This window comes from Pelophylax lessonae (genome assembly GCF_965119305.1).
Source record: "Pelophylax lessonae genome assembly, chromosome: 1".
Taxonomy (NCBI): domain Eukaryota; kingdom Metazoa; phylum Chordata; class Amphibia; order Anura; family Ranidae; genus Pelophylax; species Pelophylax lessonae.
Window position 1 is genome coordinate 430,371,750 of NC_138768.1, and position 26,376 is coordinate 430,398,125.

General features: G+C 41.5%; 1 protein-coding gene across 1 annotated transcript; it reads right to left on the bottom strand.

The window, feature by feature from the left end:
* Window positions 1-4,216: 4,216 nt before the first annotated feature.
* On the bottom strand, window positions 4,217-25,602 carry LOC309545094 (uncharacterized protein). The gene is made up of 5 exons (XM_082244228.1): window positions 25,471-25,602; window positions 19,548-19,721; window positions 14,161-14,260; window positions 10,965-11,095; window positions 4,217-4,555 (listed from the first exon to the last, which is right to left on the bottom strand). Exons 1-5 carry the CDS (start codon window positions 25,519-25,521, stop codon window positions 4,283-4,285), a joined length of 729 nt encoding a protein of 242 aa, XP_082100354.1. The 5' UTR covers window positions 25,522-25,602; the 3' UTR covers window positions 4,217-4,282.
* Window positions 25,603-26,376: the final 774 nt, after the last annotated feature.

The following is a 26,376-nucleotide window of genomic DNA, read 5'->3' on the forward strand; positions in this document are numbered from 1 at the left end:
GATATGAAGAGACCCTGCTGATCATCCACCCTTGTCCAGCGGCTATCCCCCCCACCCCTGATCATCTGGCATACTTGGGGTCATAAGATGTTTCAGGCGTGGCTCCGTATTCCCTAAGGCTGCATTCACATGTCAGCGTATGATCGCGGGCAGAACCGCCATGGTTCCGCCCGCGATTCGGAGATTTATTGCAAATCGCGGGACGCCTAGCGTTGCCCGTTGATTTGCAATAGCCCCCCAAACGCCGAGCGATGTTGCCGCGATTTACGCCCACCGAATCGCGGCAACATCGCGCAAACAAAATCGTGGGACGCAATACGCTCCAAAAAAGTACAAGAGCTTCTTTGGAGCGTATTGCGTCCCGCGATTTTTGCAAATCAACGGGCAACGCTAGGCGTCCCGCGACTTGCAATAAATCTCTGAATCGCGGGCGGAACCGCGGCGGTTCTGCCCGCGATCATACGCTGACATGTGAATGCAGCCTGAAAGAGCTGGGGCTGGACAGGAGAGGTGAGGAGAGGCGGAGACGCCGGGAGGACACGTGTGCCCAGCGCCCACTGCAGGACCACTATGTGAGCGGTTGGGGACCCTCACTCAAGTATAAGCCTAGGGGGGCTTTTTCAGCATAAAAATTGTGCTGAAAAAGTCAGCTTATCCTCGAGTATACACGGTATATATACACCATAGTTTGTAGATGCTATAACTTTCACACAAATCAATTAATATACACTTATTGGAATTTGTTTTTATCTAAGACATGTAGCAGAATACATTTTGGCCTAAATTTATGACGAAATTTGATTTTATTGGATATGTTTTATGACAAAAAGTAGAAAACTTTGTTTTTCAAAACTTTTAGTATTTAAAAAAAAAAAAAAAAAAAAAACAGTGGTGATCAAATACCACCAAAATAAAGTTCTATTTGTGTAAGCTTTCTTTTGGTGATATTTGATTACCACTAGGATTTCTATTTTTTTGCAATTTTATTTTATGTACAGTGTTGCATAATCGCGCCATTGCCAGGTAAAGTAGCGCAGTGCTGAATAGCAAAAAATGCCCTGGTCAGGAAGGGGGTAAAACCTTCTGGGGCACAAGTGGTTAACCTGTGCAGTGCCATGCTGCATGCCTCACGCTTGAACACAAACAGAAACTTCTGACACCAAAATGTGAAGATTTACTATACAGTACTATAGGCTGTGCGTAAAGGACAACAAATGACACCATGAAACTACAACATTAGCTCAGGCAGTGATGACTTGCAAATGATCTGCTTTGGCTGCAAACTGTCTGCATCCAGGGATAATGATTTGCAAGTAATCACTCCATGAGCAATTCATGCAAGCCTCTCCGATTACCTGCAAGAGCAGTATGCTTCCCATTGCTTTCAATGGGGCTTCTGCACGCAGCTAATCGCAGGGAACACGCTCTGGGTCTCCCAAATGTAATAGCGAATGACCCCATTCACAACTGTAAATGGGGCCTTATAATGCCTTTAAAGAGTTGGTCAAGGCAAAAAAAAAAGTGCAGTATCTGTAATAGAAGCACATTTGTTTCCCTGTGCTTTCTACCTATAAAAATCCTGCAAGTATAGACAATTATCTGTTAATCTGCCTAAAAAGCACTCAGCTCTGATCGGGACTCCATCCAGCCGGCGGACGTGCTGGCTGGGTGCTCGGAGCTCCCGGTGGGACGGGAGCCCCGGTAAAAGTCACGGAAGGCAGCAGGAGGGGGGGGGGGGGCAGTCCCCTCCCGCTCACCCGGGTAACGATCGAGCGACTCCCGAGCCGCATCAGTCGTTACCGACGGAAAGCCGACCGTATACCCCCGCAAAGTTACCCGACGTGTATATATACGTCACTTTGCGGTAAGTGGTTAAACCCACCTGGGGAGAAAGTTCATTGGTCCTATTCTGTTCTAGTTACTGAGAAGTGTGGGCAGATAGCTTGCCATCTCCTGCCTGACCATGCTGCCAATGGCTGCAAGCGCGCTGATCAGTATAATCTGGCAGAATACAATAACACAGCAGGAGAGATCCCCACATCACACATCATTATGTTGATACAGGAATCTGTCAGGTTTTTTTTTGGTTTTTTTATTTTTATTTAACCCAACAAACATGTATACCCAACTTTACTCTTGCTTGGTTTACTAACAAGTCTTCTGAAGTGTATAAGCTAAGTGTATGTACAGCAGGTAAAGTAAGTATTAAACACGTCAGCATTTTTCTAGGTAAATATATTTCTAAAGGTGCTATTGACATGACATGTTCATCACATGTCGGTAACAACCCATGCAATCCATACATACAAAAAAAAACAAACAAAAGGCGTAAAAAAAGAAAAAAAAAATAATAATATGTAATAAAATGAAATGACAGAAAAAAAACAGTATTGAACACATGAAGAAAGGTGGGGTGCAAAAATGCATGGAAAGCCAAGACCTCAGCTGAAATCTATCAGTAATTAGAAAGCAATCCTGCCCTTTGTCAGTACAAATTAATATCCGCTGGTTCAGTCTCAAGACCTTTGCAACCTTATTGTTGCAAAACATACTGATGGTATTGGTTACAGAAGAACTTCTAAGCTTCTGAATGTTCCAGTGAGCATTGTTGGGTCCATAATCTGAAAGTGGAAAGAACATCATTTCACCAGGTGCTCCTCACAAGATTTCTGAGTGAAAAGAAATTATCAGACGAGTTGTCCAAGAGCCAAGGACAACTCGTGGATGGCTTCAGAAAGACCTGGAATTAGCAGGTAGAATTGTTTCAAAGAAAACAATATAGAGCACTCAACCACCATGGCCTGTATGCATGCCCTTCACGCAAGACTCCATTGCTGAAGAAAAAGCATGTTGAAGCTCATTTAAATTTGCTGCACAACATTTAGACAAGCCTGTGAAATACTCGGAGAATATAATCTGGTTAGAGGAGACCAAAATGGAACTTGGATGCCTACACACCATATTTTAAGGTCAAATGGCACTGCACATCACCCCAAAAAAAAAACCTCATACCAACAGTGAAGTTTGGAGGTGGAAATGTTTTTCAGCATATGGTACTGGCAAAATTCATATCAATGAAGAAAGGATGAATGGAAAAATGGACCAAGACATTGTTGATAAAAATCTCCTGCCATCTACCAGGAGGATGAAGATGAAACAAGGGTGGACTTTCAGCTAGACAATGATCCCAAACACAAAGCCAAGGAAACTCTCAGTTGCTTTCAAAGAAAGAAAATGAAGCTGCTAGAATGGCCCAGCTAATCACCTGACTTGAATCCAATAGAAAATCTATGGAAAGATCTAAAGATCAGAGTCCATAGAAGAGGCTCACAGAACCTTCAAGATTTGAAGATTGTTGTGTGGAAGAATAGGCATTGCATGCGACTAGTTTCTCCATACAGGAGGCATCTTGAAGCTGTCAAAGGATTAAATACACTTCAGTTAGTGTATTCAATACTTTTATTTTATTACACATAACTTAATTTCTGAACTTATTTATTTTTGGTTTCTTTGTATGTATGTATTGCATGGGTTGTTACCTACCTATGGTGAAAATTTCATGTCAATACCTTTAGAAATTTACCTAGAAAAATGGTGACGTGTTTAATACTTATTTTGCCCGCTGTATTTGTGAATATCATTACTGTTCAAAGCGAGAAGTTTAAAGTCTTGGGAAGAGTGTGCTATTGCTGGCTCCTCCTAAAAATGCTAGTTGCCCAGCTTTCATCCTGATCTTCCTATGTCAACACTTTTTGACTCAACGGAACACATATGCTGATAAGTACTTCTCGCTTTTATGGCCTCCATATTTTCTCCTTGTCTGTGACTGAAAGCGATAGGTGAGCAGAACAGGAAAGCAACTAGTATTTTCAAAAAGAGTTTAGCAATGGCAAGCTTACGTGAACAACGATATTATCAAATTATGAAGAGCCGCATGCTGTATGTAAATGTCAACCAATGTATATTGAGTATTCAGCATGGCTAAAGTGACAGCTTTCTATTTTATTATTTAACAATACAGATTTCACATACTGCACATCTGATAACGTGCTGTGACATATAAATGACAAATCAGCTCACTAGTTTCCAGAGTTACATATATACCATTATCCCATACCAATAATCTTGTCAAGAGAAAGGCATAAGTGCATAAATTAGATCATGGATGCAAAAATTAGTGTTTAGCACCAGAATACAAAAGTATGTGTCAATTTAGTTCTCTGACAGCTTAGAGTAGATTGTTGTTATCAGTGTACATGATCTGAAACAAATCTGTAACAAACTATTTTTCTTCATTCTTGACTCTTGGTACTCTGCCCAAGGCATAAAACTCCTCATTGGGCCGCAAGTCAGTTAAATGAGCAATACGATTCGCCATAGCAAAAAAGGCTGTAACCATGGCAATATCCCAGGCGTCTTCACGGTCAAATCCATGTTCCTCCAGCTTCTGGAAGTGTGTTTCAGTTATGTTTTCTGGTTTTGCAATAGCCAAAGCAAATTCTATCATGGCACGCTCTCTGTTACTTAGGTCTGCTAGCTCAGGATTAACAACCACCTAAAAAGAAAAAAAAAAAAAAAAGTTAAGATTCTAAAAAAAAAAAAAAAAAATAATAATTGCATACACTGAAAAAATTATACCTGTTCTGGGAGGAAGAACAGAAGGCTTGTTGCATCTGTGGAATGCATCACTTGGGAGAGATCAGTATAATTATACACACCAATTTAGGTACTTTTTCATAATCTTAACCTTACCTTTAAGTGGAACCTAGCACTTCACCTCCCCTAAACCAAACCCTATAGCCTACCCAACCCTGAAAATGAACACTTCAAAAGGAAGTAAACTCTTCCTTTTCTTCTTTTTAGTTTTTTTCTTCCCTGCGAAGTGCGTGCATAATGTGCCAATATGCATCGCACACTAGCACATTATGTGACACTTACCTCCAAATGAAGCCCACCTCATGCCCGCTGGAGGCCGCATCCATCTTTAGCCATCTTCCTTCTTGGTCTGCAGACTCCGGCTATGCTGCTCCAGTCACAGCACAGGGCTCTGAAGAAACGGCCATTTCTTCAGAGCACATGCACCAATGACGTCATTGGCTGCATGAAATGTAAATATCTCCCAAATGATGCAAGTTTAGGAAATAATTACAGTACCTATAGGTAAAAGTTATTAGAGTGGGTTTACAACCACTTTAAATTACTCACTGAAAGTGGAACTGTACTCACCTTCGCAACAGTAATAAAATGTGAGCCATTTTGCCAGTGCTGACATCTTCTACTGCTTTTTTCAGGTTTGGCAGTATTGGCTATCTTGATTAGCTGGCACAGGATGACGCAACTCCCACGTATGTGCATGGCGGTGGCAGATTTCAGGAATATACACTGACTGCACATGCCAGCATGTAGACCCAGAACTATACAGGAAGGTAAGAAGCCTTTATTACACACGCACCGATATTATCCCCCTTCCCACCTCCTTTAATTCATGGAATACATAGGTATTACACTTCAGACAGACATATCTCAACTCAGAGACATAAAAACCAGCACTTGGGCCTGTGAAGAGCTGTAAACTGCTAATTGAGTCCTGGCAGGATGTCTGTTTCCTCTGTCCAGGCCCATCTTAAAAAACTTTGACCAAATCCAATAACCTCCCTGGCAGTATTCCCCAAGTGTGGCTGGGGTTAATATACAGTGCCAAAAGCAGTAACCCTGAGCCACACTCAGGATTACCCCTCCCGCTGTCCTAGCTGTGTGATCCGGCCGAGGCCGTCACCTGTCTTCCGGTTCCCTTACCTGCGAGCGCAGCGAAGCAGGGGGGGGGGGGGGGGAGTGGAACCGGTGGGAAATTCAAAAAGTAAATAAAACAAATGACATGATACAGTGTAGTTGGTAAGGATTACAACTTTGTATCATGCCATTTTTCCCCAGCTTTTCATCTCTAGTGACTTTTCCAGTGTCCTACCTGTACTTTTGCGGTTCTTTGTGCCTGGAAAATTGAGACCGTCCATGGCATCCAAAAACCGTTCTTTTAGCTTAAAAGCGCTTTTAGACAAACTGGAAAACAGCGACAATGAATCGGAATTGTGTGAAGAACTGAGCGACAGTGATTAGTGGGAAAATTCGTCATCAGGCACTGAAAGTGACGACAGCGATGATTCTGCGACTGAGTTCAGCGATGTGAGAACTTGGTGCTATATTGACCGGATCAGGCAGTGCCCCCAAGATTTCCATTTACTGGAGCACCTGGTATGAAAGTTGACGTTGACCATGACAACCTCTTGGCATACCTGCAATTATTTCTGACCGATGAGGTTATTGAGAAAATAGTTATCAAGACAAAACGGTACAAAGAGCAACAATTTGCTACGCATCAGAAGTTTGCAAGATGCAGAAAGTGGGAACCAGTGACCAAAGATGACATTTGAATAAAATGTATTATTATATTGTAATTTATGATTTTGTGTTTCAAACTTTATCATACACGGGATGTCTATTAGACTTAAGTTTGGACAGATTTAAGTGAGCTATTCCTAAAAATTACAGGCCTAAAATAAAAAAAAAAAAAAAAAAAAAAAAAAAACGACCAAAAAATTCTATCATAATCAGACCACCAGGGAGCTTAAGGATAACCAGAACTAATGGGGGATCGTAAAAGGCAATCAGAGCCCTGCCCAATTCAAAACTTAACAAATACACACACGATTCATAAACTCAGACAGGAACATGACACATTAATAATAAGTATATATTTGGATGAGAAATGTCATACTGAATGAATTAGGGTCATACATGACCACACTAGCACTTATGGGAGGGAAGATAGCTATCAGATATTCCCTAGGTGACAAGTTTATCTGAGATATTCTGTGTGTAGGATCCCTGGATCCGAAATTACATGCTGAACGATAAAACTATCAGTTTAACTAATGTAAACGGGTATATATTGGAGGATATGAATAGTGGTATAAAAAAAACGGTCCAAAGAGGAGGCACCTGATATTGTCAAACTAAGGACAGCCCTTGGCCACTCTGTTTTATTGGTCCGGGGCATCTCTCAACACCCCTTTTGATCCCAGAGAAAGAAGGAGACCCCCCAACGAGTGAACAGTTATCATGGCAACATCAAAGCAGGAACATCTATCAAATATGAAAACTGCTCACACCTGGCTCATCGATTGAACTCTGAGAATACCTAGGACATCGACTGCAAGTATTCTTCCTCCTCATTTCTACCTTATTTTTCTATTGCTGAATTATGTCTCTTTTTTTTTTGAACACACCTTTTTTTCTGTAAATATTTTATTTGCACCAATTTTGACCTTTTCATTATTAAAACCTTATTTAGAAAAAAGGGTTAACCTTGACCCTAAGCTCTTAATGGAAGCTAACAAAGAACCTGTCTCTTGAAGAGTGCTACTGTATAGGATAAATCCTCTGAACATACCTGTCAGTGGTGACATTGTGTGTTACAGAAGATTATTCTAAAATCATAAATGATAATGCTACAATTACGAGCTTCCTCCCGCTCGGACAAAACAGAGTTGGTGGCATAAAAAAGGTTAATGGCTTTATTAGCCCAGTGACAATCGCTCTCAGGCTGCTGGCACCTAGATTGTGGTCCTGCAAGCTGGAAAATCTTTGTGCAGGGTGCAGCGGAGAGTGGCATTGTTACCTAAGTGACAGTGTGGTGTGAGATTGGCTGGTCCTTTGTCACAAGTTAGTGAGAAGGACAGGGATCCGATACCCACGTCTGTCACAATTAATCCTATTACAAAACAAATATAGAATCGCATTTTATCCTTAAACTGGCCATACATGGATCAAAATTTGGCTAAAATTTCTAACTTTCTCCCTTACTGGCTTGGAATATCACCATCATCTTGGCTTTTTCATAGTTATACTCAAGGTCTTTTTATTTCTATTTTTATTTCACAATCGGCTTGGGACAATGTTACCACTAATTCCCTCCTCACCTATTACCTATCTATGGCATACCTGTCTGGTGTTTCCACGGTCTACTCATTTACACCTTTGTCACATTCACTTATAGCTTCCTCCCCTTTCTTATCACACTCTGTTTATGAGTAATATGACGCCCTTTACCTTATACAACTATCTTTATTTATGTTTACAATTATACCTATATATATAGAGAATATATATTTTTCCTTTACAGATACTGTGTACGTTCATATACTGTGGGCTAGTCATATCTTATAACCTGGCACGTTTTCACCATGTTCTACATATGTCCTTTCTGCCCGCCTGCTGGTGCGCCCTCAGCTCCCATGGGGGACATGCTAGGTCCACACAATCTCAGTACCAATTTAATACCATTACGTAAGTGATTGGGGTCAAAATGGGGGTCAATTTCCCCCCCCCCCGTTTCCTCCTCCTACTTCTTCTCCTGATTCTAATTGGCATTCATTAACATGATCCTTTTTTACTTATGCATATATTATATATATTTTTTAGAATTTTACAAAACATCTACTCCTGATGAAGTGGCAATGTGCGTCCACGAAACGCGTCGAGTCTATGATGTTTTCCATACATCCAACTACCTTATTACCTGGAATTACCATATTCTATGTTGTGAACATATCCAATATATTTTTTGGAATCAGCTCTGCTGTTTGTCTATATTACGAATTTGGAGTGGTTATACCAGCTTGTCATTATTTGTTCTATATGTATCTATTTTATGTTGTTTACACTGCAATGGTTACCCATTTCCATATGTATGTACCCATGCTCCGTGTGGATATTTGTATTGCTGATGACCTGCATCATTAAATTGAGTTTTCTTTTACTATGTTGTTGGACCCACTTTTACAATTATTTTAGCCATATTACCTATCCCAACCATTGGTATGCACTTCATTTAAAGTCCCAACTGCCCCCTTCTTTTTACCCTTGCCCCTTATTTGGGGTAACGGAGGCATCGGCTCTGTGTATTACATTATTACCATGTTGTGAAAGGACTCACACATTATTTTATAATAATTTTATATTATGTTACAATACCCTGCCGATAGCCTCATTACGTTTTATTCATACTCCCCTTTCCCCCAATTTATTCTAAAATCATAATTGATAATGCTACAATTACGAGCTTCCTCCCGCTCGGACAAAACAGAGTTGGTGGCATAAAAAAGGTTAATGGCTTTATTAGCCCAGTGACAATCGCTCTCAGGCTGCTGGCACCTAGATTGTGGTCCTGCAAGCTGGAAAATCTTTGTGCAGGGTGCAGCGGAGAGTGGCATTGTTACCTAAGTGACAGTGTGGTGTGAGATTGGCTGGTCCTTTGTCACAAGTTAGTGAGAAGGACAGGGATCCGATACCCACGTCTGTCACAATTAATCCTATTACAAAAAAAATATAGTATCGCATTTTATCCTTAAACTGGCCATACATGGATCAAAATTTGGCTGGTTCAGCAGGGACCAGACGAATTTTGATCCATTAATGGGCTAGCTCATTGTATACAAGTTGATCTGTCTATAGATGTTTGTACAATTTGCCGTCTGGTTTTTCTTGGATGGTCAGTACCACTGGCTATACCTGGCAACACTGATCATTGTTTTTTACCAGTGGTCAGAAGTCAGAATACAATAGCTCAGCAGGAGTGATTCCCCCCCATCCACATTGAATGTGTGGATGGGTTAAATCGGCTAATTTGTTTTAATTTAACTCGCTGGTTGAATGAAAAGCTAACCTCTACCTAGTGCCCATAATACATATTTTTCTGAAATATCAAAAAAAGGAAAAAAATTCAAAAACTGCATATTGGCCACTAGATAGAGCCAACAATTCTAGGGAATTACATAAAATATGGCAATCTTAAAGTGCTTGTGAAGGCAGAATGTTTTTTTACCTTTACTGTATCATATGCATTAAGGAAAAAAACCTTCTGCATGCAGCTTCCTCGCAGCCCCCCCTAAATACATACCTGAGCCGAGACTCTCTTGGGTCTCTCGCTCCTGATTGGCTGAGACACAGCAGCGGCACCATTAGCTCCCACTGCTGTCAAAGTCAGTTAGCCAATCAGAAGAGAGGGGAAGGGGCTGAACGGCAGCTCTTGCTGTGGGAGCCCTCGACAGGGGGGAGCCAGGAACAGCGAAGAGGGACCCGAGAAGAGGATCCGGGCTGCCCTGTGCAAAACCAGCTGCACCGAGCAGGTAAGTATAACATGTTAGTTATTTAACCCTCCTCTTATGTTAGAATTCCGTTGATGTTAGGGTTAGTTTTGACCCGTGTTTTAAATCAGCCATAAAATACCCTCTGAATAATTATTTATCATCAAATTTGTTTCTTACCTCTTGGTTACCTTGTTAGGCTTCTTTATCCTTGAAAAGATTGGTTTTAATATTTTTGGTGTAACCCCTTAGACCTTTCTTTTGATAGCATACCTCTCATTGTCAAATTTAAAAAATGGTAAAATAAAGTCAGCAACTCTGAAATTAATTTGTCCTATGTTTCTTCACTTTATTTAGAGAAGCAGACAAGCAGGAAAAGAGATAGGCCCCTCCCTAACTACAGCTCACAGGGTTGAGAGGTGATTGGCTGTCACTGTTACTAAGCAGAGAGAGTGTTTATGATTTCAGTTTTGGCACTTATTAGTGTCCTAAAATCCTATATTATAACTTGGTCAGAATTGACCCCAACACCATGAACGTCTTATTTTTCACCACAGTATTTTATAATTTAGTGAAAAGAATTATTTTTCTATTACATTGTTTAAATAGAGGTTCCTGACAAAGTAAAAAAATCTTGATGCAATAAACAAATTTATGTGATACTTATAGACATTCAAAACCTGAAAACGGGTCAGTTTTGACCCTAACACAAGAGGAGGGTTAAAAAAAAAAAACAAAACATGAGACTTTACAATAGATCCCTTTAAAGCTTCATGATTCATTTAACTTAGGCATTTCTGCAAGTACACTTTTTAGAATTACCTGGTCAGCCAGCATTCTATTCTTGGAGTATATTCTGTGCAATGCGCTGTGAGCAGTTACACAATAAGGGCACTTATTACTTGCACTTGTAGCCACAACTATGAGCTCTCTGTCAGCTTTCGTTAGGTTTCCTGCAAAAGAAATAATTTTCATAATTCATATATCCTTGCTTTATTTAAAAAGTAGAATGAGGAAAATGCCTTTATGAATAAGAAGTTAATTTTGAAGGAGAGAGTGTATAGATGGTTGGAATTCCTGACAGCTTTTTTTTTCTGTCTGGGTTATTCTGGCAAGATTTACTATACTCTCTCCATTTAACCTGATGGTGACTGCGGTCGCTAAAAAAGTGAGAGAAAATCCCAAAATAGGTGGGATTTTGGATGTAGGAGGTGTTGGATGTGGTGGTTGCATTAATTTTTCTTTCTCCCGGGTTTTTTTTTCCCTTTCGTAACTTGTTTTCACCTAATAATTATAAGAACAACTCACTTCTTGCCCTAGGATGGTAACACTCACTTTCTCCACTGTATCTATGAAGGGGCCATGGTTGTCAACACTAGGCTGCTCTCCTGATTTGGACTAGATTTGAACACACTTTACTCTCTTCATTATCATTACATGGGACGTGGGGTATTTGTAGTTTAAGAAGATAGCTTAGAGATTGTTTTTAGTTAGTTCAATTCACAGGAAAGGCACTGCATTTCTGGGAAGATTAACAGTTTTTTTCCTGACATGTTAATGCTAAATAGCAAATAAAGAGAAAAAACAATATAGCGTATACAATTGCGACACAAATCATATTGTAATTGAATGTTATTAACAATAACATTTTCTTTTCAATCTGCAGCTGTTGTAATGTTCTGCACATGCAAGGGAGCTGTGGAGTGTGGGCCCCCCCCCCCAGCAACAACAGTACCTTTAAGCATGTTTTCAAGTGTGAGCACCTCAGGCAAGAACCAGTCCAGTTTCTTTGTTTTTTTTTATTTATTTGAGAACTTGGATGGGAGAAGGGAGAAGTGGGATACTCCAACAACTGAACTATGCACAATTAGGCAGGGACACTGAAAATGCTGCTTGGTGCTGGCTAGCGCTTGACTGACGCTGGTTAATGCTTCACTGACGCTGGCCTCGGCTAGGCCAGTTACTAGAACTTCACCTCTGACTGTGGAAAAGTCCTTTAAGCGCCCTAAGGTACTCTTTCCTGAGGTAGCCGACTTGTAGTGCAGACTGTACTGCTGAATGCTTTAGGGCCCTTCCTGGCACCCCCTTTTACTCCCCAAACTTCAGGGCTTTACTACTTGGCACCCCCTTTACTGTGCAGTCCTGGTTAGCTGGCTCCTGGATCCCCTTTGCCCTCTCTGAAGTGGTCCCCTCTCCTAGACAGACTTCTGGGCAGATCTTGAGTACCCACGATACTGTTTTTCCTGAAGATCTCTGCCCAGCAGCTCCACTCGGTCCGCAACTCTGGATCCCTTGCAGCCCAGCTCAAGCTCCGGTCCCTAGGCCGACTGCCTGGACCACCTTCTCACATTTGCAGGAGGACACACAGCCGTCACCTACTCCTGGGACTGATTCTACCGCCAAAAGACACTGTCACATGCTCCCCACAGATTTCCGATCCCAGGGAGCATTGTGGCAAACCCCGCCCACTGGGACAGTCATAAACCCTGGTGTGCTATTGGCTAGGTTTCCTCCACTGTCCAACAAGATCCCTCATTGGATACATTGGGGGGGGGGGGGGGGACTCCCCAGACTCCACAGGCCACATCTGGAGGCATGTGACAGCACAGCTAACAAATCCAGACCCCCTGATAAGCAGACAGGGCCATTATATGCTTTTCCCTAGCACCTACCTAGGAGGGTGCTACAATAATTTTTCTGAAGCCAATCTGGTCCGGTCTCCAGCGGCGGATGCTGTGTGCAGAAGAGAACTAACAATTGCTGGGAAATGCCTGGGAAGTGACATCACCCATAGAGTTACTATGGGGCTTCCGTTGACGGCTGCCTCTCCTGCACATTCCTTAACAGAAGCGTGGAACCAGACTGGAACAGCTACAGAACAGGAACGTATAGGGATTTATGCTTTACAGGGCTAGATAGATTAGTTTTAGAATGTGGCTGCCAGTAGAGTTAGTTTGTTTTTATCTGAACTTCTACTTTATAATAATACTTGCAGAGAACAATTGTGTAGGGAGAGAAAATAAGACTTCACCCAAATTGTTTCCTGCTTAGATTTTGAGTGAGATGGAAAGTCGAGTTATAATGGCTACCTATGAGAATTTTTAGGTTAATCGTGCAATACCCCTTTGGTTTCTCACATTGACCAGTCATTGGCATAGATTCTGAATGAGCGTGTTGATGAGATTGGCAGTATGCATATATGGCTAGTTCCAAATTAAAGTTGAGTCACTCAATTGCTTCACGCATCAGTAACTTTAAAGTGGATATAAACCCTTACATATATCCAGTAAAGCAAACAGCAAATCCTCCTACATAAGTTTTATGTATATGTGCTGTCTTCAGCTTTCTACACTGTTTAGAAAGTGCACATTGTGTTACAAATCTTGCTTCCCCAGTCAGCAGTGGGTGTGGAGTCTAGGCATACACTGTCAGAGCTGATTGGAGGAAAAGAGCTGATTGGAGGAAAGAACAAAGACATTTGCAGAGCTGTACTGTGACTAGACAAGCTCTCTGCTTACCTATCTCAAAGTTCCCTCCCCAACACAAATTTCCAGCTGCTTTTACCTCGTGTGTCGGAGAGCTTGTCAGTAGGGTCTCTGCTAATAACAGAGAAACAGAGCTGCAGAACGACGTGGCACGCAGAGCTTTGGAGAGAGATAAGTAAACACTACAGATATACTGTACATGCCCAGGTCAGATTTAATGATTGGGGTTTACAACCACTTTAAAAAGTCCCTTGTTTATTAAAACTTTCTGAAACAAGTACTGCCTAACACATAAGAACCAAGTAGATTCAAACAACTTGTGGAGGAAATACAGCAATTCTTAGCCCTGGTTCACATTCCTGTGAAATTCACATGCAATTCAGTGTGGTGCGATTTCAGCTCATTCATTTTGAATGGGCTCAAAATTGCACCACATGACACCAAAGTAGTGCAACATGCATGGATTGCGGGTTTCTCGCACCGCGTTTTAGGACTTACAGTGACAGTCTAAGACCCCATACATTTACACTTACCGGTTTCCTTGTTCATAAGGACATCATAATAGGCAAAAAACGCTCTGAATTCACTTGGTCGGTGAGCCAGTACTTTGAAAACATTTGGTACAAATCCACCCTGAAATAAGAAAATATTGTAAATGGTTGGTATTAAAAAGTACCAAAGCATCGTGTGATTTTTTTTTGTTTTTTTTGTCCACGCAGAGGTTATGAAAACAGATAAAGTCTTTTTCAAATAAGACAAGGATGCTGCCATTTTGAAGGCTAGTAACTTATGTGAGAACCGGCTTCAAACTGTAGCGCATTAGGGTCGCAATCGCTCGCTCAAATCTTTTTCAAGGCTTTTCTTGCCCACTTCTTATAAAACAAAGTTTAACTACTTGGTGAACATGCTATAGCCGAAAGACAGCTACAGTGCGGACTTAAAGTGTCGGGAGGGCGTACATAGACGTCCTCCCATTCGCACGGGCGGCGTGCTCGGTGATCCTCGAGTCCTTGGGACTCAGCTGATCACAGATCAGGTAAAGAGCCAGTCAGTGCCCTGCAGTGCCTCATCATCAGTGTCACTTATCAGTAGTGCCTATCAGTGCCTCCTGATTAGTTCTGCCTCATCAGTTCCGCCTATGAGTGTCCATCAGTGCAGTCTCATCTGCTCCACATCAGTAAAGGAGAAAAATTACCTGTTTGCAAATATAAAGTTTTTTTTATTTTTTTCCAAAATATACAGTGTTGCATGACCACGCAATTGTCATTCAAAGTGTGAGAGTGCTGAAAGCCGAAAATTGGCCTGGGCAGGAAGGGCGTATAAGTGCCCAGAGTAAGCAAGTGGCTAAGAAAATCACATGGTTTTCCCTTGCAGGTGTTTCTTCAGCATTTCTCAGCCACCAAACAAATAAATATTAGCCTTCTGGCATACACATGCAACACTGATGCTGGCCTTACACTTAAGGTCGTTTTGTCTGTATCCTCCAGACAGTTTTCACACAACCTCGGTGCATGTACCTGGCAGCCCCTTGCTGCACTAGCTTCACTTGTCACCTCGGTGGAACCTTATTTACTCCTGGAGGGGGCCCTTCTCAGTCCACTGGGGTGAAGCCCAAAAAAAAAAAAAATGCTCTGCATACACCTGGACAATCAGTGTGCCGGTTGTCTGTAAAAACCAGGCCCCAGGATATCCTCCTTTCCAAGACTACGAAGTTTTCAGACTTCAGGTCCCAAACCTTGTTTTACCAACCAGCGCAGAAACAGAAAAAACAGTTTCCTCCATGTGAGACAAGCAACCCTGCAGCCACTCAACCTGCTTGTATGAGAATCCTGGGTGATAAAAAAAACCTTTACACAGTGTGGCAGGGCACATCACGGTTACACTTCGCCTTTGACAATGTTTATGGCCACAATAATCTCTTGTTTTCATATCCCGATTGTATTCTACAGGCAACACTTATGCATTCCTTTCCTACAGTTGATACTCAAAGCTGACTTCAGTCATGTACCGTGGTCATGCACTGTGCAATCTTTGGGTTGCCTGTGTGATCTCATGAATTTCAGTTTTTGGCATTATACCATCTCTGACAAGCACACCTCCTCTGAGCATGCAACTTTATATGCAAAAATAGAGGAGATAGGAAATTCTCCCCAGACAAGGGTCAACAATGGACACAAAAAGTATTCAAAGGAAAAAAAACTTTATTGATTGAAAAAATGTGGCATACATAGACTCCCAGAACCATACAAACTCGCATCCATTGGCTGGTGAAACGCGTCATCTTTACTACACGAATGAGGGATGCCGATGTCAGTAAGCTTATCTGCTTGAGTAGGAAACCGTCAAGGAAGTCAGTTTGAAGTGACGGCTTGCTGCTCGGGCCTCCTGCACATGCTCAGTACCAGCACAGGAGCCAGCTGGAAGCCTCCAAGCGAGGCAAGGAAGCCGCAGCTCTGCAGACCCACGCCGAACACCCGGACCCCATGACCACAGCGCCAGGAGAATGTGACAGACCGTTTGATTCAAAGGAGGTATTGTGCTTTACATATCGATCATACAGAGATCTCCGCTACTACGCTGAACAGTTGCACAACTAACCGCCAACATACCGGTCTATGCCAATTACTCCATTACTGCTGGACTGTGTGTTTTTTCAGGCTTTCAGTTCATACTGCCCATTTCTACTATAGGGAATTTTCTCTGTGCAGTTTACCTGGAATATTGGTCCATATATTGAACTGACTCTCTGAATGCTGTGGATCCATGTTTGGACCGAACACTCACCCCTGTGGAATAAATTAATTATCAGGGACTGCGCCCCACTTCACAAGTGAACCCCCCCCCCCCTCCCTTTTTTCATCAATTTCACAATTTTGATCTATTCACAGGTCTGGGGGATTGTTGGGTTGGTTACTGCAGTTATCCCTCAAGTTGTTTGTTGTTTTTATGTACATGTTTTTATTGTTGAGTGTTTGTATGGTTTTGGGAGTCTATGCATGCCACATTTGTCAATCAATAAAGTTTTCCCTTTGAATACATTTTGTGTCCATTGTTGACCCTTGTCTGGGGAGAATTTCCCATCTCCTCTATTTTTGCAAATGTATTAATTTGGTCAACGGACTATATTAGCCCCCAATAGGGCAATAGGTGGTATAGAGAGCATTTCTAGGGGTTGATCTTTTGTCCCCCCCTCTGCTCCAATTCATTACATTCATATAGCCGTATAGGAGAGAGATCTTTTGTTTTTCATTAATCTACTCAGTTAGCCTATAAAAAAAAAATTGTGCAAATATGTAATTTTTGTTCATAAATTTGGGCCAAAATTTATACTGCTACACATCTTTGGTAAAAAAAAATAACACAAATTAGAGGATAATAATAAAGTTATAGAGTCTACAAGCCATGGTGTCAATCATTGAAAATGATTACACCTAATCACACCTGATGTTCTGACGGCCTATTTAATTTCTTGAGGCCCTGAAATGTCAGGACAGTACAAATACCCCCCCCCCAATGACCCCTTTTTGAAAAGTAAGCATGCCAAGGTATTTGGTAAAAGGCATGGTGAGTTTTTTGACATTGTAATTTTTCCCCCTCAATTCTTGGGAAAAATAAAATTATTTTTTTTTGTTATATACAAAAATCATAATAAGTTATTTCTCACACGCAGCATATGCATACTTGCAATTACACCCGAAAATATATTTTAGTACTTGAATATGGCGATACCACACGTGTGAGGACTGGCCACATACAGAGGTCCAACATGCAAGGAGCACCTTCAGGTGTTTTAGGAGCATAAATTACACATATAATTTCCTGATGACCTATCACATTTTGGACGGCCCTGGCTCACCAGGACAATGGAACTACCCACAAAATGACCCCGTTTTGGAAAGCAAACACCCCAACGTATATTCTACAAGGCATAATGAGTCTTTTGAACATGTCATTTTTTTCCCACAAGTTTTTGGAAAACGTGGAAAGAAAATAAAAACGTATTTTTTTCCCCGGGGGTGCGGACGAGCGGTGAGATCGAGCACAGCACAGCACATGTGACCGGCTGGGATTGGACACAGACGATTACGTGGTAAAGAGCAATTTTCATTGGTCCTTTGTCCCGAGGGACACACCTCATCCCCGATCACCACGCTGCACACCCCCAGGGGCGTGCAAGAGCGGCGAGAAAGGGCGGACATCATACGACGTCCGCCCGGAGGGAATGTTCCTGCCGGTCTCGTTTTACAAGAGAAGACAGGATCAAACAACCTTTTTACACAATGCAGAGGATTAACCCCTTCCAAAGTTCTACAGTGAGTATAACAAGCATGCTTTACTGCATATACAGACTGATTTCACTGTTGTGACACACACACACATTATATATATATATATATATATATATATATATATATATATATATATATATATATACACACATATACATATACATACACACACACACACATATACACACACATATACACGTGATCCGACACTTCCGGGTAGGGGGTGCACATGCGCACCAATGGTGGCTTGCTAATCAGCAGGCAGGTGCCGGCTACTTGATATCCACCAGCACCCGCTGATCATCAGGCAGAGAGACAGAACTGTGATCTGCCGATGTGAAAACAAAATAGATTGCCGTTTGGACGGGGGAAGGGGGGGGGGGTGTAGTTTGTGTTCTTGCAAAGCAGGGAATAAATTCCATCTTTTCCCCAAGTAAAAGCACCTCACAGTATAGGAATACACTGGCTAGGCATCCTTTAACCACTTAACGACTGCCCACCGCAGTTTTACTGCAGCAGGCAGCCGCTCCTGGGCAAAGCGACATAGTACTACGTCGCTCGCTCAGGAGACTCTAGTCAGCTGGGAAGCCAGCGTGCGTGACTGGTGGCTCCAATGGCCGCCGGCCACTCGCGATCTCTCGCAGCTGAGGGAGAAAGACAGACGGCTGATAAACATAGCCATATGTCATTCTCCCTGAAGTGATCACAGAAGCTATGTGATCCTGCTATATAGGGTTGCATGTCTCTGTGATTACTTCACAAGCCACGCCTCCTGACAGTTAGAATCCTGCCCCCCAGAGACACATTTGTACTGGTTGATCACCAGTACAGTTAACCCCTTCCCTGCCAGTGTAATTTTTTCAGTAACAGTGCATATTTTTAGCATTGTCCGTTAAAGTCATGCAGTGCCAAATCGCAAAATAGGGCCTGGTCTTTGAGCAGCCAAATCTTCCGGTCTGAAAGTGGTTAAACGCCCCTAATGTTAATCTTTTCCCGGCCAGTGCCATTAGTAGATCACTGTATAGGGTCACTGGTTCCCAAAAAGTGTCAGTTATTGTCACAATGTCCACCGCAATATCGCAATCCCGCTATTACTAGTAAAAAAATAAAAATATCCCAGTTTGTAGATGCTATAACTTTTGTGCAAACGAATCAAAATATTTGGATTTTTTTTTACCAAAAATATGTGGCAGAATATAGATTATCCAAAATTTATGAAGAAATTTTATTCTTTTCAATTTTTTTTTTTATTGGATAGGTTTTATAGCAGAAATAAAAATATATATATTTTTTTAAAATTGTCAGTCTTCTTTTATTTTATAGCTCAAAAAAATAAAGCGCAGAGTGGTAAAAAAAAAAATAAAAATAAAGGGCATACATTATATTTGGGTACAGTGTTGTACGATCTCATGCAATTGTCAGTTAAAATAACGCAGTGCCGTATCGCAAAAAATGGCCTGGGGGGTAAATATTCCAGAGGTCAAGTGGTTAAAGAGGCTTTATTTATAGTTTATTAGGATTTAATTTTAAAGTTTGCAAAAAACCATTAGGAATTTCCTGAAATTGTTTTGTATAAATGTGTTTATAATTCAATCTGCCAACTTTGGCACACACATATTAGAAAAACAAACCTTTTTCTCAACTTCTTCCATTAGTTCTACTATATCATATGGCAAGTCTTTTTTGTAAGGCACAGGGTAGCGACTGATTGGCCTGGGTGAGTCTGAGTCGGTTCCATATCCTTTTCTTCCCAATACTGTGCTGGGTGATCTCAAGTTCCCATGAGAAATATTTACTAGAAAGTTCTGAAAAACATTTAGATAACATTATACATTTTTAGTTTATTGGGTGAAATCACACTAAAATGTGTGGGTTTTAGAAGAACACCTACAATTTGAACATATGCTATACTACATACGGTGGATATAGAAAAGTGGGTAAAATCAAAAATATATAATTTTGCTGCTTTTCAGCCTGAAATTTTTGAAGAAGTTGGTTTTATCCAGCTGTACTTACTGCATACTCGGTTTCTGTATTTGCAACTTATAACATCCAAGTGAAAGATATAAACACCAACATGTCAGGAAAAAAAAAAAATAAATATTCAAATACAGAATCACTGAGTTGGAAAAAAGGATCACCCCCCTTGTGTCAGTATTTTGTTGAAACACATTTTGCTTTAAATTACAGTAGTCTGTTGGGATATGTCTCTACTAACTTTGTACATCTAGACTTTACAGTGTTTGGCCACTCTTCTTTGCAGAATTGCTGAAGTTCAGGTAAATTTGATGGTGACTGTTTGTGGACTGCAGTCTTCAAGTCGTTCCACAGATTTTCAATGGGGTTTAAGCCCTGGTTCACATTGATGCTACTTTGAAATCATGCTACTTCACTTGAACTAGCACGATTTCAAAGTAGCAGATCAGAGTGATTTCAGGTGCCACTTGAAAGACATGTGTGCTGCTTCATGCACAGAGGTCTATTGCAGTCGCACCCAAAAATCGGCAAAAGTAGTGCAGGAACTACTTTTGCAATTCGGTGTGGCGCTGCAATTGGAACTGTGTTATTGCTGGCCATAGGCTGCGACTTGGTCAAATCGCATGACAAATCAATCCACTGTGAACGAGGGCTAAACCCTGGGCTCCGACTAGGTCATGCAAGGATATTCACCTTTTTTCTCCTTCAACCACTGTGTGGTCATTTTTGCTGTATGCTTTGGGTCATTGTCATGTTGGAAGGTAAACCTTCTTCCCATTGATAACTTTCTGGCAGAGGGCAGCAGATTTTCCTCAAGAATGTGATGGTATTTTGCCCCATCCATTTTACCTTCTATCCTGACAAGTGCTCCAGTCCCTGCTGCAGAGAAACACCCCATAACAGGATATTACCACCTCCATGTGCTTTATTGCAGGAATTAGGTTATTTAGATGGTGAGCTTTATAGATTTTCTGCCAAATAATTCTATTTTAGTCTCGTATTATGATTTTTTTTCCCCATGTGCGCTCAGAATCTTCGTTTTGATTTATGGGACTTGTTGGAGGATTATTTTTTGTTATTTTTCACCAATTTTCTTTTTTTTTTTTTTTTTTACATTTACACATTGCTATTGTCTTTCATATCACTGCAATTGACATTGCCAGCTATATTCTCACATTGTACTCTTTCTTGATATATTGATATTATTACTTAGTAATTTTTTGATGTACCAGCGCGGCATAGTCTGTATAAGGTTATCCACTGTACAGAACTGGTATGGGGTTGTACAGTAGCGCATTCTCACTGCTGTACAGCGCCATGAAGTGTACTTTTGCACACTTTAACTGGTTGCTGACCGCCCGCTGCAGTTATACTCCTGCGCTAGGGGGCGGCTCGCTCCTGCCCCCGCTTGTCAACAGGGACTCTGATGCACGGGGCAGGCGGCTCCGATTGCCACCTGACACCCGCGGTCATTCCCCGCTGAGAGAGAAGTACGGTCAGCTGTTGTAAACACAGCTGACCATTGTTCTCTTTGTAATGATCACAGAGCGCCTATGATCCTGCTATAAGAGATCAAAGGTCTCTGTGATTGTTTCACAAGCCCCGCCCAATACAGTTAGAAACACGCCCCTAGGTACACATTTAACCCCTTGAGCACCCACAGTGTTAACCCCTTCCCTGCCAGTGTCATTATTAGAGTGACAGTGCATATTTTTAGCACTGATTACTGTAGTAATGTCACTGGTCCCCCCAAAAATGTCAGTCAGGGGTCCGATCTGTCCGCCGAAATGTTGCAGTCCCGCAAAAAAAAAAAAAAAAAAAGGAATGATCGCCGCCATTACTAGTAAATAATAAATTAAAAAATGACATAAATATCTTTCCCGTAGTTAGTAGACATTATAACTTTTGCACAAACCAATCAAAATACGCTTATGCGTTTTTTTTTTTTTTTTTTTTGGGACTGTTATATAGCAGAAAGGGAAAAATATTGTTTTTTTTCTTTTTTCAGAATAGGCGCTCTTTTTGTTTATAGCGAAAAAAAAAAAAAAAAAAAAAAAAAAAAAAAAATCGCAGAGGTGATCATATACCACCAAAAGAGAGCTCTATTTGTGGGAAATAAAAGGACATCAATTTTATTCGGTTACAGCCTTGCACGACCGCGCAATTGTCCGTTAAAGTAACTCAGTGCCGAATTGCGAAATATGGCCTGGTCATTAAGGGGCCAAATCCTTCCGGCCCAGAGGTGGTAAAATAAAATTTCTACGAAAAAAAAAAAAAGGGAGCTGTGTGATGCAATGAATCATGCACTACACTGCCCCCTACTACGTCGGGAATGGACACCTCCAGGTGAGGTAAGCTCTTCGGCAGCTGTCCCTTCTTGTATGAATTCACCCTAAATGAACACAACTCAATTTACATCATCCTGCAAATAGAGCCACATTGAGCTCCCAATCTGCCTGAACAAAAGACAGGCGAACCTGTTCGAAAAGCCTGTGTGAAGGGGAACCTGCTGCTTTTTCACAAAAAAAAAAAAAAAAAAAAAAAAAAGTACTTACCATGAAGCTCTAACCATGTTGAGGATTCTTTGGCATTCAAGGTTGTTGAATTCCTGTCTATTTGCTTCACTTTGTGGTTCCTTCTGTGGTTCCTTCTGCTGGCCCTTAGGTCACTATTCTGGTCTGCAGTGGGGTAGCCGCCTAAGGGTGGAACCACAGAGCACAACAGGGAACCAGGCAGAAGACACATCAAGAAGATTGCTCAAATACATTTTTTTTTTTTTTTTTGTAAAACAGTGGAGTGCTAGAACCCCTGGAAGTTTTTTTGTTGCTATCTGTTGCATGGTTTCCCTCCTGTCTACCGTAGTGAAACCATAGCCAACTGAAAAGAATGTGAGGATAAATCAACCTAATAGAGTCCTGGAGAGCAGTAAAACCCAACAAGAGCTTCTTTCCCCGTTCTATCCAAAACCAACTAAATGTTTTTGGCTTGACATACATGCTAAGAACTTAAAGTGGAATTAAAGGCAAAACCCAATTAAACCTACTCCCACCCACAGTCTAAGCTTAATCTGTTTACAGTTGTTCTAAAGGCACAAGGTTTTTTTTATCCCAATGCATTCTATGCCCCCCTCCCCCCAATTCTTATCGGAGCTTGATCAGGTCCACTGATATGCATGAGTGCAGGAGCTCGCGCTGCGGTCTCCCTCCTCATTGGGCAGATTGATAGCAGCAGCAGCCATATGCTCTATGCATAACTATTACACAGTGCAGGTAAGTAGAACATGTTATTTTAGAAAAAAAAAAAAAACACACACAAAAGGTTTATTGTTACTTTAACCCTGTAAAGAAAAGATCGCTATACTTGCCTATTCTGCAGCCTCTCTGGTCCAGTCCCAGGCTAAGCGGTCAGTTGCAGCTTCAGTGTGCAGGAGAAGCAGCCAACAGCGGAAGCCCATAGAAGTCTATGGGCGACGTCACTTCCCAGCCGTTGTTGGCTTCGTCTTGCACACAGAGGGCGTCACTGGAGATTGGACCAGAGCGGCTGCAGAATAGGTAGGTATAGCATTTTCCCCCCTTTACAGGGCTAGATAGATTAGGCTTAGAATGTGGATGGGAGTAGGTTTAGAGTTAAATAGGTTTTGCCTTTACTTCAACTTTAAAATAAAATAGTGCAGTGCTACGTCATATACCTATAAAATCCACTTAAGCCCCGTACACACGTACCGATGGTCGGCTTACAAATGTTCCTCTTTTCTCCCCGGGATGTCGGTGTCTGCTGAAAAGTGCAAAGACAGCACAAGGACAGCACAAGAATTTTGTCCGCCGACTGCAGAAGTGATGTCATGTAATGGTTAACTTTCCCTGTGTTTTCTATTTTCTGAGCATGCCCAGTCTTGCAAATCTGCGGTCTGTCGGCCGAATTGTGTACTGACAGGCGAACAATCGTCTGTTCTGGTGTCGGCATACAAATATTTTCATGTTTGCAAGAAAGACTTTTGTCCGCGGATTGTGCGCAGACATCGGTCGGAGGTACCATACTAACACGCGTACAATCGGCAGATCCTTCGTCCACCGACGTTTGTATGCCGACGATCGGTACGTGTGTACGGGCCTTTATTTAGATGACGTTTTAGGCCTCTTGCACATGATACTCCTGTTTAAGCATCTGCTTTTTCAGACCTTTTTTCTTTCTTTTGTATTTTTTTTTGCACGTATTTACACACATTTTCGCGTATATGCGTTAGAACGTTCATATTCTAGCTTTCTTGTTCTGCACAATATGTAAATGAACATATTCGCACGCATGAGGTGTAAATTGCTGACCAAAAAAAATCTGATTTTTGTGTTTTTCTCTTTCCTGAAGAATGCACGACATTGGTTTACGCGCCTGTGTGCATAGGAAATAGGTTTTGTGAAATGTGAATTAATAAAACCGTTGCATAAGTAAGAAAGTCTCTCTTGCTCAATTTCTGTATCCACAATAATAAACAGTGTACACTTCAAGCTTCCTCCTTCGTTGTGCACCACAAACACCAGCCATGCTCTCACCTTATATTCACGACCCACATACCTACCTTTTCTTGCACGTGGCACGGTTTCTTAATGCACATTTTGCAAAATGTAATAAATCGTGATATATAGTTTTGGTCTGTGCATAGAAGTAAAAAGTCACTACTTAAGTGGATTTTTTTATAGGTATATGGAATAGCGCTGCACTATTTATGTTTTTTTACGTGGTTTTATGTTTACATGAGAGAGTTATTTAAAGGTGTGGGCAGCTTTTTTTTTTTTTTTTTTTTTTTTTTTTTTTTTTAAATCGCTTTTGTTCACGGCATAGCAGTGCAAAGGTTCAATTTTGTTATACACCAAAATGTAACTGATTATGAGAAACTGCAAGTCCACCTTAACTCCCAACCTATCAGACATTAAAACTCTGGTCAATTTTGTTATACACGTTAAGCAACTATGTTCGCGCTGGTGTGTGCTTTGTAGAGGGGGGCGATTTTTTTCTATTTTTATTTAACTTTATTGAAATGCCACAAAATGACATTTCATTTAACTCTCCGTACCCCAGTGTTTTTCGATGCGCTGCGGTGACATGCGGTGAGGTGTGTTGCATTGCCTACGAGTGCAGCGCTTCTGCATTTTTATGCGGCACACTTCAGCGCAGCATTATGGCGTGAACAGGATACGTAGAAAACGATTGTTTTCTTTGTGCCTTTGCATTGATCTTTGCAGATCGGTGCAGCTGAACCGACAGTGTAACCGAGCTCTAAGAAAGTTTGCTGCCATGGGTAATAGTGTCTCTTATACAGATGCATTTTTAAGAAATATGCGATTTATCAGCAGGTTACATGTGTACCTTTACATTCACAGTGAAAAATACTGACGGTTTTGTACAGATACATTAACGTTTACATACACGTTTCTTAGAAGTATAGCTGTTGAAGACAGATGTTTTAGGTTTTCTGGGTGCTACAAGTCTTACAAAGTAATAGAACATAGCTATCATCCTAAAATAGTGTGCTGCAGCCAAAGCTGATTGTAGGCAGTAGTGTCAGGTGCACTCTGTACTCACAGCAGAGAAGCTGAGCCTGCCAAGCTTCATTAGACTAGTAGTTACTCTCATGGTGATATGATCCAGTCCCTTCTCCCAGCCTGTCTGCTCAGATAGTGTTTCCTAGTTCAGGGTCACGCAGCTGAATCCCTCCTCCATTGCATGCAACTATATCCTCCCTCCCCTCTGCTGCGCACACCCACACAAACTGCTCTCTCACTGGTTCTGCCTTACAATTCCCTTTTCATCAGCAACCACGCTTATTTTTCTCTACTGTACTTCCATATTACTTTTCAGCTGCGGAATAAAAAAATAATTTCCTTTTTCTACTGTTTTCTGAAGTTGCCACATTTTAGCAAGAGTATGTGTTTTTTTACTATTTTCTTTTTTTTGTTTTTACATATCAGTGAAAGAAATTTTATTTGAACAAATTTTCTTAAAGCTGTAGTAAACAGCATAAAAAAAAAAAAAAAAAATTGGGCCATGGGCAGTTTAACCAGTTTTGGACTGGAAGGATTTGCCCCCTTAGCCCCGGTTCACATTTGTGCGGCTGCAGGGATCGCATGTAATTCGGAGCACACAGCTCGTTCATTACATGCGATCTCCTGTGCGGATGCGAAGTCAGCCATACATTTTGTATGGCTGAAATTCGCACTGCACCCGCACAAAAGACGCACATGACCCTTTTTTTCAGCCGCATCAGGATCGGATCGCACAGTGGTTCACACTTGTGCGATCCGATCCTGTGCGGACTGTCAGATCGCACTGCGATATGCGATCAAACTGGGGGTGTCGTTAACATTTAATTGACACCCCCTGCTTATCGCATATGGCAGTGTGAACTGCCTCTTGTGCGAATGCGATGCGGGAACACGCTGCAAATTCGCAGCGTTCCCGCATCGCACAAGTGTGAACCGGCCCTTAATG

What these genes read in the sequence shown, in the direction of transcription:
- LOC309545094 (XM_082244228.1), bottom strand. Translation starts at nt 25,521, where the DNA reads ATGAGAGTAACTACTAGTCTAATGAAGCTTGGCAGGCTCAGCTTCTCT. An exon ending in TGGAAGAAGTTGAGAAAAAG is followed by an intron (nt 14,261 to 19,547) that starts GTTTGTTTTTCT and finishes TTCTTATTTCAG; the next exon opens with GGTGGATTTGTACCAAATGT. An exon ending in ATAGAATGCTGGCTGACCAG is followed by an intron (nt 4,556 to 10,964) that starts GTAATTCTAAAA and finishes TTTTCTTTTTAG; the next exon opens with GTGGTTGTTAATCCTGAGCT.